The sequence below is a fragment of the Cryptomeria japonica genome, chromosome 5, assembly GCF_030272615.1.
Source record: "Cryptomeria japonica chromosome 5, Sugi_1.0, whole genome shotgun sequence".
In the NCBI taxonomy this organism is placed as follows: domain Eukaryota; kingdom Viridiplantae; phylum Streptophyta; class Pinopsida; order Cupressales; family Cupressaceae; genus Cryptomeria; species Cryptomeria japonica.
The window spans coordinates 522513435-522529002 of record NC_081409.1 but is presented as its reverse complement, the minus strand read 5'-3'; the positions used below and the strand labels follow the sequence as shown (position 1 = coordinate 522529002).

General features: G+C 36.1%; 1 protein-coding gene across 13 annotated transcripts in view; it reads left to right on the top strand.

Moving 5' to 3' along the window:
- Positions 1-15568, top strand: part of LOC131060938 (uncharacterized) — a 198006-nt gene that overhangs the window by 78886 nt on the left and 103552 nt on the right. For all 13 annotated transcript variants that reach the window (XM_057994393.2, XM_057994389.2, XM_057994392.2 and 10 more), the window contains 3 exons: positions 14632-14766; positions 14868-14942; positions 15034-15072. In XM_057994393.2, coding sequence (XP_057850376.1) covers positions 14632-14766; positions 14868-14942; positions 15034-15072 — 249 coding nt within the window. The remainder of the gene's footprint in view (positions 1-14631; positions 14767-14867; positions 14943-15033; positions 15073-15568) is intronic.

Sequence of the window (15568 nt, the reverse complement as noted above, 5' to 3'; positions counted from 1 at the left end):
TAATGACTTCTGTAGTTGAAAATTTTGAGCCATCCATTGTTTAGGAAACACTTGGAATCAAATCCTTGGAAAGAGGCTATGGAAGCAAAGTATCAATATTTGATGAAAAATAACACTTGGGAGCTCGTAGATCTACCACCTGGTAAGAAAGCAATTGGATGTAAATGGATATTTAAAACTAAATATAAGGCAGATGGTAGTATAGACAAAGGCTAGACTTGTAGCAAAAGGCTATGCCCAGAAAGAAGGTATAGACGAAGAAGAAACATTTTCTCCCATTGCAAAGATAAAAATTATTAGAATGATTTTTTCTTTAGCTGCCCAATCCGGTTGGAAATTATACCAAATGGATGTGAAAAGTGCATTTCTTAACGGAGACCTTAAGGAAGAGGTCCATATGACTCAACCAAAGGGATATGCTGCACGTGGTAAAGAAGAAAAGGTGTGCAAACTTGTTAAGTCCCTATATGGTCTCAAACAAGCTCTTAGAGCTTGGTATATCAAAATTGATGAGCATTTGCTGAAACAGGGTTTCTCTAGGCATCCATATGATCCAGATCTCTACCTCATAGATCAAGGGGGGGATATTGTAATCATTAATGTAGATGTTGATGACTTGGTTATCACAGGTAGCTCAGAAGTAATGGTTGAAACAACCAAAGATGAACTCATGAAGGCTTTTGATATGATAGATCTCGAGCTACTACATTATTGTCTAGGCTTAGAGGTATGGAAAAAAAAATCACCATATTTTTGTGTAACAGAGAAAATATGCCAAGACACTACTTGAGAAAACTGGGATGATGGATTCCAAACCCATGTCAACACCTATGGAATCAGGTTTGCAATTATCTACGTCTGATACTTCATCTCAGGTGAATGCAACTCTCTATCGTCAGATGATTGGAGGTTTGATTTGCTTAACTTATACTAGACCAAACATTAGTTTTGCTGTTAATTATCTATCAAGATTCATGCAAGACCCAAAAGTGCCCCATTGGAATGCAGCAAAAAAAGGGTCTTAAGGTATATACATGGTACAATGGATCATGGTTTATAATATAAAACGAATGATCAATTCTTCTTGATGGGGTATACAGATGTAGACTATGTAGGGTTTGTTGATGATAGGAAGTGTGTTTTCTTCCTCAGATTAGGACCTATTTCTTGGGGAAGTAAGAAGCAAGCCACAGTTGCTCGTTCTTCAACAAAGGCAGAATATTGTTCTGCAGTTTGGCTACATCGCATACTATAAGGATTGGGGGTACTACAAAACCAACATACTGTCCTCTATTGTGATAATTAGAGTCTTCTCAAGCTTGTTCGTAATCTAGTGTTTCATGAGCGGACCAAGCATATTGAAGTTGACTATCACTTCATACAAGAACATGCTCAACAAAGCAATATTCAACTCCAATTCTGCTCCACATAGACGTGCAAATATCTTCACCAAGCCTCTTGCACGTGTGAAGTTTGAAAGTTTTCAGGATTCTCTTATTAGTACTTTCAAGAAATGATGTAATAAGGGGGGAATGTTGGATATTCCATCATTTCATGAAGATAGGTTGTTTTGATATTTGTTAATTTGTTTATGTTTGTTTTGGTTTATTATTATTTGTTAGCTTATTTAAGCTAATTGTTGAACCCGTGAATACACAGTTACACATCTCTTTTATGTATAAATATATCACATAATGCAAAGTGAGATTATTCGATTGCTCTGCAATATTTGATAGAATTCAGATAAAGTATGTCACAATCTCCAGAACTTTCAACAATCCTGATCAGACCTTAACACATGACAGTTGCACACTTAACAGTTCACCGATACAATACAGATATCATTGAAACTACTCCTGAATGTCTGATGACTGCTGCAATCATTTGGTAAAGGGCTGGAAATGAAATACAGATGAAGAATACACCAGAACTGCCTAACTACTGTCAACCTTTATTTTGTTACTATTTCATGCCCAAATCTTCAATAAACTTTATCGAAAACCCTGGAAACCAAACTGAAATTAGCCTAGCACTATAGCATGACACTGTAGCTATACAAACTACTGTAGCAAGTACAAATTACTACAGAAACATCTCTTGAAACCCAAATAACTCCTAAATTTGATCAATGAAGTACAATGTGGATTTCGAAACGAATTCACTCCAAAGATGGAATTGGGTTTTTGTGTAATCCATCAAAGCCCAAGGGTTTTCGTCCAAGGGCTTGCTAAATTGAAAGCCAAAAGCTCTCAGAGCTCTCCAAGAGAAAATAATAAACCAAGCATACCAAATGAGCTCTCAAGCTCCCTTTTTATAATCTTTTTGGGGACCTTTCTAGAAACTCCATTTAAAATCATTTTATTAAATTATTGATTAAACCTTTTAACTCCAAAATGTGATTTATTTTACTTTCAAAATATTTCCGACACTTTTAAGGACTTTTTTAGCATCTCATCATTTAAATTTTTCTATTCTCTTTCCAATGAGCTATAATATTGAAGCGCCCAATAGATTATTTTAATTAAAATGGTAGGGTGGCTCCAAGCCTTTTGTTGGAAGTGGATTGATTATGGAGAGACCTTCAAATTCTTCGAGATCACCTTTGCATTTCAAGATTGAACTTCTAGACTCTGGCAATATGTTGTGGGTTGTGTGGAATAAATTATCCTACTTAATAACTAAGTCTCTTTCTTTGGCTAGCACGTTTCAAATCTGATTTAAGGTTTTATTGGCTATGCATCCATATTGTTAAGGAATTTAGATCAGAGATAGAGAATACAATAGTCTGGTAATATGTAGTGAGGATAGGCTTTAATAAGATCATTGCAATGAATATGTTCTACCTTTGATGTGTATATATATATATGTATATCTAACTATTAATCTTCTATGATAATATCGACAGCTTGCTGGTTCGTGAAACTGCCATAGTTATTGGTTTTAGTTTACAGCAAGTGTCGATGCCTATAAATAAAAGGATGAAGAGTCATGTCCACGTAGGGGCATGACTTCTACGTGGATTATGCCACGTAGAGTCATGACCCTACGGGGACATGACCCTTCATTCAATGTCGTTATATGTTACTTGCTTCAATCCAAATGAAGCTATATCCTTAACACTCCCTCTTAGCAAAAGAGGATTGAATTTCATAATTAAGTTCTAAGGAACATTCTAGATATACACATTTATTTGACATGATCGTTCACTTAGTAACACTTACTAGTGAAACACTTCATATCTCAGAGAGATATGGATTATTTGATATCCAACACTCTGGGACAACAACTACTTGAAGTCTTATCAGATTACAACCTTGATTCTAGTGACAATTGTAACATTGTCATTATCATAGGTGAAATAATTTTAGTATCATGATATCCGGCACATTCCGGGACAACAAATTAATGTAGTCAATCATGATATGATTGTTATCATAATTTCCGACAAATTTCGGAACAATCATTTAATGATAACAATTCAATAACTCATCATAGCATATTTAGTATCAAGATTTCCAGCACATTCCGTGACAACAACTTAATGTAGTCAATCTTGATAACAGATCATGCTATTGTGAAAGTCGTCACCTTACAATAGCGATCTTACACTTACATCACATGAAAGATCGTCACCTTCCATGACATAACACATACATGCAATATTGCATTCAAGATATTCATGAATATATCAATTACATATGATTAAGATTAATATCATAAATTTCCATTATAATTTAGTCATACCAAGTTTACCTCTAAAGTACTCCACTTTCAACTTTGCAAGAGGTTTGGTGAATATGTCGACACTTTGCTCTTCAGTGATGATGTAGGTCAATTTGATGACATCTCTGTCTACCATATCTTTTATGTAATGGTATGGGATTTCTATATGCTTGGATCGATTATGAAAAAACTGGATTTATAGAAAGTTTGATGCAGCTTTGATTATCACAGTGAATCACAATGGGGTTTAAGGGCTTCCCAAATAGTCCAACTAGCAATTTCCTTAACCATATTGCCTCACATGCTCCCATGGAGGCAGCCATATATTCGGCTTTAGTGGAACTTTGAGCAACTGCTGACTGTTTTCTGCTAAACCAGGATATCATAGCTGATCCAAGACTAAAGCAACACCCCGTTGTACTTTTACGATCAATGGAACTTCCTGCCCAGTCGGAATCAGAATACCCTTGGAGTTGTATTTCAACATTTTTATACTTTAGGCCAAGTCCAATAGTGCCACGCAAGTATCTCAGAATATGCTTAGCAGCCATTAGGTGAATCTTCTTAGGTTCGCACATGAAATGACTTAACACATTGGTAGCATAACAAATATCAGGGCGAGTGTTTACCAGGTACATAAGAGATCCAATAATTTGTCTATAGTATGTAGGATCTGTAGGTTCTGAATCTACTGCTTCACTTTTGAGCTTATGAAGATTTGGTTCCATTGGAATGGATAGAGGCTTACAATCTATCATACCAAATCTGGTCAAGATATCAGTGGTGTATTTTCCTTGATTTAGGAAAATATAATTCTCTTTTTGCCATACTTCTAGGCCCAGAAAATAGTGCAGTAGACCTAGATCTTTCATATCGAATTCAGCCACAAGATCTTGTTTGTATTTTGTAATGAGGTGATCTTCTCCTGTTATCAACAAGTCATCAACATAGAGAACAAGTATTAACATGTCACCATCCGATATTTTGAAGTATATGTTAGAGTCTGCTTCATTTTTGGAATATCCTAGTTTGGAGAGATAACTATCTATCCTTTCGTACCATGCCTTGGGAGCTTACTTAAGGTCGTAGAGAGCTTTTTATAGTCTACACACAGAGAGATTTCTATCATGTGTAGCAAAGCCTTCAGGTTGTTCTATATATACTTCTTCCTCAATAACACCATTCAAAAATGTGGTCTTCACGTCCATTTGGTGTATTTTCCACCCTTTGGAAGTTGCAATGGCAATGATGGTTCTTACAGAAGTATATCGGGCAACTGGAGCAAATGTCTCTTCGTAATCAATTCCAACCTTTTGAGAGAACCTCTTGGCAACGAATTTGGCTTTGTGTTTTTCAATACTACCATCTGGTGCATATTTGATTTTGAATAACCACTTTGATGAGACAACTGATTTGTCTTTTGGTCTAGGTACAATGTCCCAGACATCATTTTTTAAGATAGATTGGTATTCCTCAATCATTGCATCTTTCCAAGCTTGACATGTTAAAGCCTCTTCAACATTTGATGGTTCAGATTTTGTAAGTTCGGTCATGAGGGCAACATAGCATGATTGACTTCTTGTTTTCTTATTCTCTTTGAAGATTTCATCAGGTTCCACATTATTTTCTTCAATCATCTTTCTTGCCCATAATGGTCTTTTCTTGTTGTTAGGATTTTTAGCATTCTCGAAATTAGGTGATTGAAGTTCATGATTTTCTATGCTATTCTCCCTCTAATTTTCAATTGTAGGATTTTCATCTGATTCTGCGGTTAGATCATCTTTTGCACTTAGAGATAGTTTATAAGCTGCATCTTCTTCAAATTTGACATCTCTACTGATTTCAATGGATCTTCGTCCTGGAATATAGACTCTGTATCCTTTAGTGGTTTCACTGTAGCCAAGAAATATGCTTTTCTTCCCGGAGGGTTCTAGTTTGGTTCTCTTTTCTTTAGGAACGTGAATATACACATGGCAACCAAAGATTCTTAGATGGATTAAATCTGGTTTATTTCCTGTAAAGGCTTCTTCAGGTGTTATATTCTCTAGGATTGAATGAGGGCATTTGTTTTGAATGTACACAGCTGTATTTGAGGCTTCAGCCCAAAATGAGATATGTAGATTTTGATCATGCATCATGGCTTTAGCAACTTCGATGATGGTTCTGTTTTTTCTTTCTGCAACTCCATTTTGTTGAGGATTATAAGGTACAGTACACTCCATCTTAATCCCAACAGAAATGCAGAATTCTTTAAAATTTTCAAAGATATATTCACCCCCATTATCTGATCTTAGAGTCTTTATTTTCTTCCCAGTTTGATTTTCCACTAGGGCCTATTCTTTAAATTTTCAATAACACCTCATTTGATTCTTTGAGTTTTATGAAATAGATCCAAGTTTTCCTAGAGTAATCATCAACAAATATCACGTAATACAAGAATCCCCCTAGTGATGGTAATGACATTGGACCACACAAATTAGTGTGGACAAGTTCTAGTACAACTTTTGATTTGTGTTCACTTGAGGGAAAGGACCCTTTTGAGTTCTTCCCTAGAGCACATCCTTTACAAGTTCCAACATGATCAGATTTTAGATTGGGTAATCTTGTGGTAATTTTTCCTATAGAAGGTAGGGCACTAAATCGAAGATGTCCTAATCTTCTATGCCAAATTTCATTAGAGTTTGATACTTCATGATTTAGTGCTTGTTTTTGAGTATTACATAATTTGTATAAACTACCATCTCTAGATCCTATAGGAATAGCATTCTTTATGTTAGAGTTTTTAAGCCAGAGTAGAACTTTATCTTCATGGAAGGTCACATGATATTCTTGATCAGCTAGTTCTGAAATAGAGACCAAATTCCTTTTGATACCTGGTACAAAGAGAACATCTTTCAAATGTAATGTAACTCCTGTTCTTAATTTAATTGAGCAGGTCCCAATTCCTTTCACTGGATAGGTAGAATTGTCTCCTATTGTAACTTCTTTAGTTGAGTGGCCTTCAAAGGTTTCAAATTGATCTCTAAACTGATTATGTGTCGAGATGCTCCACTGTTGATTATCCACATATGTTTGTTTGAGTTTAGTTCGCTTGATAAGGCTAAGAAAAATAGAGGATTCTCTACTTCCTTGACTTCATCTATGGTTGCTTGAGCTTTCTTTCTTTTTGGGCAGAACTTGTGAGTGTGTCCAAATTTATCACACTTGTAGCATTGAATCTTGGAGAAGTCTTTGCTTTTGTGATTATTTCCTCTCTTCCGTTTGAACTTCCTTTTCTTCCCTTTGTTGCTTGTGTTAGCATGCAGTGCTTGAATTTCTCCCCCTTTGTTTGGACCCAATCCTCTTGTGATTAGTCGAGATTCTTCTTGAGTACAATCATTCTTGAGTTGATCAAATTTTGGTAGTGTCGGACGAGCACCAATGCCTTGAATAAAGGATTCCCAACTGGATGGTGTTGTGACGTTTTCACACATCGCCCCATTGCAAATGGGGACCCCTGTTTTTTTTGCTTTTTTAGGGTTTTTTTTTTTAGGTCTTTTAGGGTTTTGTTAGTTGGCCTTTGCATTATGAGTGCTGTCGGAGAGATCAATAGGATAGCAGGTCCTGCTGGAGTGAAGTCCTGATCCTGAAAATTTGGCTAAGTCTGAAAGTCCTGATCCTGAAATTTGGCTAAGTCTGGAATGTCCTGATCCTGAAATTTGACTAAGTCTGGAAACTGAAAAACCTCAAAAAACTAGATTTTGCAATATAACTCCTGGAGGTCTGAAACCACTCTCAAACATCCTGAAAGTATATATGGAATATAACTTAAAGTATAAGTAAGAAGGAAATGTCACTTATACTTAAATGTTATATTCCATAAAAATTATCCTGATAGAGAGTTCGAAAAGTCAAATTTCGCTCCTGTCCTTCACTGAGGATCCAGAGCGAATTTCGCTCCTGTCCCTCTCCAAGGGACCAAGACGAATCGCTCCTGTCCCTCACCAAGGGTCCAGGGCGAAATGGCTTATTTGAGTCATTCCTGACCTTGTTTGGTCAAATTGAAACGTCAAAGACACAATGAAGGACGAAATGAGCATGATAGAGCATCGAGACAAGACAATGAAATGATGAAGTTTTTTGCCTAGAAGGTCAAATTCGCTCCTGTCCCTCACTGAAGGACCAGAGCGCTTTTCTTTATATGCACAATTTTAGACCTTTTTTGGACATTAACTTTTATTCATAGCATGAAGTAAGGTGAAATCTTCCCTAGCAAAGGAAATTTGAGATGAAAATTGTAGTGATTTGGCCTTGAAGACAAAAATCGCTCCTATCCCTCACTGAAGGACCGGAGCTTGATTTTCAAATTTGCACTGTTCTTGCAGGATCAGGACAATTTTATGATTGGAAGAGATCAAGGAGGGCATGTTTTGTCCATTGAATATAATTTAAGCAGTCTACAAAGGAGTAAATCAACCCAAATGACAAAAAAGTGCTCCCGTCCCTCACTGAAGGACCGTGCCACTTTTTCAAGTTTCTCCTATTTGTTTGATATTTTATGGCAAAACTTGACTTGGATGGGAAGGACGAAGGATGTTTTATGCCTTGGACGCAATTGAGAGATTTAAAGAACAAAAGGGTACGCCAAGATGTCAAAAGTGCTCCCGTCCCTCACTGAAGGACCGTCCCACTTTTCCAAAAGTGCTCCCGTCCCTCACTGAAGGACTGTCCCTCTTTTCTAAAAATACAAATTTCTTGCAAAGGCAAGGCAAGTTGCGTGATTGAAATGAATGAAAGAGGGCAAGATTCATCCATTGAAGATAATTTGGAAGACTAGCAAAGGACGAATTGGCTTAAAAATGAAAAAGTGCTCCCGTCCCTCACTGAAGGACCGGAGCTTGAATTCCAAATTTGCATTATCCTTGCAAGATTTAAGTGATTTCGCGATTTGAAGAGGTCAAGGGAAGTGTGTTTTATTCGTTGAATATAACTTGAGTGGCCTACAAAGGAGAGAATCAACCCAAGTTGCCTAGGCGCTCCTGTCCCTCACCAAGGGACCAGGGCGAAAAACACATTAACAAGCCTTCCTCCCCAAATTGGGATGAATCCAGGTCAAGGCACAAGTTTGGAATGATACTTAAAGTGCTTCAAGGTGGAATGGAGTTGCGAGAACCACAAATTTTAAGGGCAATTAGCTAAGGCGCTCCTGTCCCTCTCCAAGGGACCAGAGCGAAAGTTATCAAAACTCATTATTTTTTTGCCTTATTTTAGCAAATCGCACTAGATGCCAAGTTCGCCCAAAACTTCGAAATATTTTGAAATTTTTTAATTAAATTGGCATTTAATGAAAGGCGCATAACATTTAATAATTAATTTTGGAGCCTTGGAAAATCGTTTTTTTAATTAATTGAGGCATTTCGAAATTAATTATTATTAAATTAAAGTTAAAAGAAGAGCGCTTGAGTTATCCTTTTTATTGCTTAATTAAGTCGGCCTTCTCCTTTTATTAATTTTGTTTATTTTTGGTTCTATTTTACCAAGTCGGCCTATGGATAATGAAATGGTGAGCGCCTATATAAGAGAGGTGTGTTGAGCGATTTTAATCCATCATTCACTCATCATTTCAAATGCGATTTGGAAGGGCAAAGAAGAAGTGCGAAATCTAGCTGGAGTGGAGTAAATTTCTACTAAGTGTGGAGACTTAGGAGGGCGAAATTCATATTGAAGGCTATTGAAGAGGTGTATTTCTTGCTAGTTTGGAGGATAATTTCCAGATGTTTTGAAGGTATTTGAAGGCGAATTTCCAGATTTTTGAAGAGGAAGGTGGAGTTCTTTTCCAAGCTAAAGGAGGTGCATTTTATCCAAGGGAGAGCTTTTATCTACACTTTGCCTAGCAAAATTCATCTATTTTTACATCATTTCTTAGAGTTTAAAACTCAAGAGGAGGTATGGCAAAATCATCTTGACACCCTTATTCAAGGTTTGATTTTTTTAGACATTTTTTGGAAAAATCTAAGTATTACATGGTTAATTAGGAAATGATAACTCAAGATTTATCATGAAGTTTCCTAATTAAAATCTTGAATCTTCCTTTTAAAGTTTAATTTTTAGATTTCAAGATATATTACTAATTTTGAAATGTTGTGTAGGTATCAAGATGGCGACTCCAAGCTCGAAAGATCTACAAGTCGGAAGACTCTCCTCAAGAAAAATCAAGCCAGATCAAGGGCGATCAAGCAAGGACAAGGACGACCTTCTTCGATCCAGTCTAGCATCGACAAGGACGACCTTCTTCGATCCAGTCTAGCATCGACAAGGACGACCTTCTTTGGACTAACGTCATCAAGGGCGACTTCTCCAATCCAGTATTCCAAGGCGAGGTACAACAGTCATCCTGCACATCAAGGACACAAGAAGTTAGAACAAGGGTTCGTTGAAGAAGCAGATAGTACCAAATGAATTAATTAAAGCTAGCTTCTCAACAACATCAAGTTGAATATCTACCAAGTTACAAGTGTCAGACGAGGTGGCATCCTAGTCATCACTTCTCCAATCAGTGTGGTCCACCTCAGCATTTCCAGATTCAATGTACCTAACTCATGGAAGGTGGCACAAACTCCGATGTACCTACCCCAGCTATCCATTGGTTGAATTTTCTAGAGAGGACATGTGTCCAAGCAATACAATTTTATCATTGGTCAAGCATTAAATGTTATGTAATGGTTGTAACAAACCCTAATTAGGGTTTTCATTGTTGAATCTTGGCCATTGATCTCGAATTGATCTAAGCCATCGAATTGTATTGAGGGCACTATATAAGCCCTGGCATTTCATTTTGTAAAGGCAATAGTTAGAATATAGTTGGAAGCAGTTAGAAGATAGATAGAGAGTAGTTAGAAGGTGATTAGCTAGTTGATAGAATAGCAATTAGAGTAGAGTAGAGAGAGAAGGCAAAGATTGTTGCCAAGATGTTGTTGTAAAAGACTTGTAACTTCATGGAAGAAATGGTGAAATTTATGGGTTGATTCGACAATTTGCATGGACTTTATACTTCTCATATTTGATTTCATGTTACTAGATGAGTGGAAGAAATGTGCTTGATTGATGGTGAAATTCGTATATCCATGCTACTAGCAGTTTGTTGATTGCAGACTTGCCTTGCGTAGTCAACTTGAATCGTTCAGCTTAAGCCTAACTTCAATTATCGCTTCTTCATTGATATGCATCAGCGTGATGGTGTCTATGCCTGCAGTGATGATTTGAACATCATAAAGCTTTCCTTCGAAGATCGCACTAGCCTTGTGGAGATGGTCCTGTGATGTCAAAACAAGACCTAGTTAGAATTTCATCAAAGATCAATCATTGCTCCTACATTCCTTAGTATTAGGATTAGATTCTCTCCTCGCCCTCGTCTTTTTTCCTTTTTTTTCAAATCAAAGCTAGTAAGAGCCTGTGTTCCAGCAATATTCAAAGCAGATCAGACGTTCAATCATCAAATGTAAGTCCCCTTGTGATTCCAGCAAATCACATCATACCACAGAGAGCTTATCCACACGTAGAGACCCTACATCAAAGAACCTTGGAGTCATCCTGATTGATCCTTTTTCGCGACATCTTCAGCAATCAGAGGCTTTGTTCAAGAGAGGATAAGGTACCCTTGGGTATTTTATTCTGTGTTAGGCAGTGTACAAAATACACGTCAACAGATGGTAATCCCTTAAGTGCTATTAGAGATAGCTCCATATCATCTATATTATTCCCAATAGTTGACAATTGGTCTTTTAATTCTGAAATCCTCATGAAATAGGATGTGATTGTTTCTCCTTTGTTCATGTAGATATGTATTAATTTCTGTTTTAAAGTGAGCAATCTTCTTGCATTATTTATTTCATATGAGTTTTGAATGGTCTTGAACATATCATAAGCTGTAGTTAGTTTTGATATGGTTGGGAGAATGTGATCTTTAACAGCATCAATTATGATTTTCTTAGCCTTGTTGTTGTGTCTTTTCCAGGTTGTTTTCTCTAGCTCGTCTTCGGGCATCTTAGTATCTTCTTCTATGTATGCATCTAGTTCGAGTTCTTGAAGAATTGTTGTTATTCAAATTCTCCATGAGACGAAGTTGGATGCGCCTTCGAGTCTATCCTCCACTCTAACACTGTTCACCATGATTGATTTTCCTTTGATTTTGAGTGCAAGTCTGAATTTTTTATAGAAAAGAGGTGTCACTATTTTATTATTTCTCTACCAACGTGGCTCTGATACCATGTTTAGGAATTTAGATCAGAGATAGAGAATACAATAGTCTGGTAATATGTAGTGAGGATAGGCTTTAATAAGATCACTGCAATGAATATGTTTTACCTCCAATGTGTATATATATATATATATATATATATATATATATATATATATATATATATATATATATATATATATATATATATATATATATATATATATATATATATAACTCTAACTATTAATCTTCTATGATAATATCGACAGCTTGCTGGTTCGTGAAACTGCCACAGTTATTGGTTTCAGTTCACAACAAGTGTCGATGCCTATAAATAAAGGATGAAGAGTCATGTCCACGTAGGGGCATGACTTCTATGTGGCTTATGCCACGTAGAGTCATGACCCTACGGGGACATGACCCTTCATTCAATGTCGTTATATATTACTTGCTTCAATCCGAATGAAGCTATATCCTTAACACATATTATTCCTCTTATTGGATGTAAGGCCTCTTATCACAAGCTAAAGAAAATTTTGTGTGATTCAATTTATGGTAAATTTGATTAAACCAAGGGCTTCTATATAGTAGTGTGGGATTTATGTTGTCTTCTTGAAAACTTTGATGATCTTGGCTTCACTAATGTTCATAGGTAAGGAATTTTTCTTTGTTTCAAGTGGATTGAGATCCATTTAAGAAAAATAATCTTGAAAAATCTCTTAAAGAATTACATTTTCTTTAGGACTCCTTATGGGCATCTAGCTTGGAAAGGTTTGGGCTTCCATTCTTTGGTCATTTCTTTTGTTTCTATCATTATAAAAAGTACAACAACCTTTGTGGCCAAAAGCATTTGGAATGTGTGGGAAACCATCAAGTCTTGGCTTCTATAGAATGGCAATGGATTTCACAATGGTTTTTCTATAATCAACAATCTCTATGGTGGTTTCCTAATATCACCATTTAAAATATTTTCTTGGGGAAGATCTCTTGGACTTATTTTCTCTTTTCAAAAGAGGCTTTAGGACTACGAAGGATTTATATTCCAAGCCCACCTTGACTTGGCTTTGATGGCCTCAAGTGAAGGCCAAATTCAACTTGAGTAACGTGGATGGAAAATTATTTCAAGAATTTTTTTGGGGCAATGTCATTTTATGACCAACAAAAGATTATTGTGAGATTGACTAAGCTATGGTGGAAAGACTAAAAGTGGTATGTAGACACCCCTTATAATGGGTATACTCCTAGTAAAGGTTATGACCGGCTCTTGCAACATTTTCTTGTGCTTCGAAAGTTGAATTTTGGTATATTTAGTTACCTTGATACATTAGAAATCATTTGATTTCAAACCATCTGGAAAGCTATTGCAAAACCAAAGATTGCTCATTTTGCTTGTTGTTTACTATACCAAGATTTCCCAATTGGTAATTAGTTGATTCACTTAGGTGTTTCAAACTGCAAATGCCCCACTTGTGGGTATTTTAAGACAATTAAACATTTGTTTTGTTTTGTTCCTAGGCACGATAAGATTGGTCTTGGATTGATGATTTCTTCAAGTCTTTCTAATTGAGCATTTCACTTGTTATAATGTTCTTTTTGGGGATTGGGTTAGATTTCTAGCTAAATTTTCTTGGCTATGACATGCTTTTCAAATTGAGATTCTATTTACCCTATGGAAAGATAGAAATGTTTCTATTTTTCTTAAATTCTATTGATGCACTTTTCTCTCCTTATAGTAGATTTTGGTGATATCAAATTTGTTTATGTAGATCCAAGTACAAGCCAATAAGGTGGCCTTGAAGTAGCTGCACCTTCAAAACCTTCTTGATCGTTGGGGAAATGTACCTTGTACGGTGGCTTGGGTTTGTCCTTTGCTATCCTATACTAGGTCCCCCCACTAGATTCAAAGGTGTAGCCATTTAGATTCATCTCGAGCCCTACTCTTAGAGTTACCACCAATGGCACTCTTCTTAGTTGGTAGGGGGCAGCATACTGGTTGTTCACCCACCTTGGCCTGGCCAACATCCCTCTTCTATATCTTTTCAATGACATGGTGGGCCCCTCTTGCTGGCTAAGATAAATTTCCTTGTTTGGATCTTTGCTATTTTAGCCTAGATGAGATGTTTTGAATACTTAGCTGCCTGAGCAAGATGCTGAATATGATGGTTAGAAGCTGGTTGATGATGGCAAAGACCATGATGATTAGAACCCTTTCTGGACAATTGGGTTCATAGTTTTAGATGCTTAATTTTCCTGTTTGTTTGATATTTTGTTTAGAAGATGTAATGGTGGTTATTTCTAGTTAATAATTTGCTTCTTCGGCTCTGCCTAGTTTGCGTGGCATAAAGATGTGATTCCACTCCATCCACCTTTTTTTGTGAATAGGCTGTAGTTATTTTTTTTAGTAATAAATAGATCTATCATGGAAATAAAATCTTGTTTATTTATCTATTCATCACTCAGGAATATAGGGATCAGTTGCAGTTTTACTAGAACTTTCAAATCATTAACATGATCTACTCGATATCGAATATTTGGTTAACTGATAGGCTGAACAGTTACCAGTAGCATGCAGGTTTATTGATTAGATACTTAAGAAATGACTATCAATCTCAATCTTTTAACTTTGAAGCCTCATTTTGAATTCACTTTCATACAAGATAATATAATAAACTATTCTTTGTGTTTTGCAGAAAAGTTGGACTCAAAAGATGCTCTCTTCAAGTTTGGCAATTTCTTTCTTCGGATATGCAATCTTTTGCATTGTGCTTGTTCTAATATCCAGTTGTTTAGTGCTATACTGGGCTCCAGCAGCTGCTGGTGGTGGGGTATGTATCAATAATTCTGTTTGGTGTTTGTAAACAAGGTTGTAGTTGTTTTGAAATAGATAACTCTTATAATTAATATCGAATGCCTTTATGTTTTGTAGGTAACTCTTGTTATGGCTTACCTTAATGGAAATGATATACCTGATCTGCTTCGTTTCAGAACTCTTATTACAAAGGTGAGTGATTATACTTTTCACTTTTTTTTGCTTGTTTGATTTCTCTTTGTATCTAATTTTGAAACATGTTTATGGTAATTTATGAGTGCAGATTGTGGGCACCATTTGCACAATCACATCTAGTCTACCGGTAAGTTGAGATAAAAGTTGATTATAAGTTATAACAATGCACATTCTAATTTTGTATACAGAAGATTGTTCTGAAAAGTATAGGATCATGTACATTAAATGAATCTTGTCGACCAATTGTCAAATAAACATCTCTTGAAAAGGTCATATTTGATTTTAGGATTTTTTTTTGTGGAAGTTGTTCATCCCTAATTGACCATTAATTCTTTTAGTTTTTAAAAGGAGACATGAGAGTTTGTCCTTCCCAAAATTGCTTTTTCTCAAGCAATTGCAAAATTAGATGCTCTTGTATCACCATACCAACATTATAAAGCATGTTGTAATGTCATAGAGTGTGGATCCATTGCCTGTCAACTGAAACAACTCTTGCGAAAAAGAACTGTGGGATCTATTATCTCCATCATCTACAACATTTTTTAAGTAACTCAAGTAATTTAATCATTTATTTGGAAAACAATCTGCTCACTTGAGGACAAATATCAAGGAAATATGTCTGG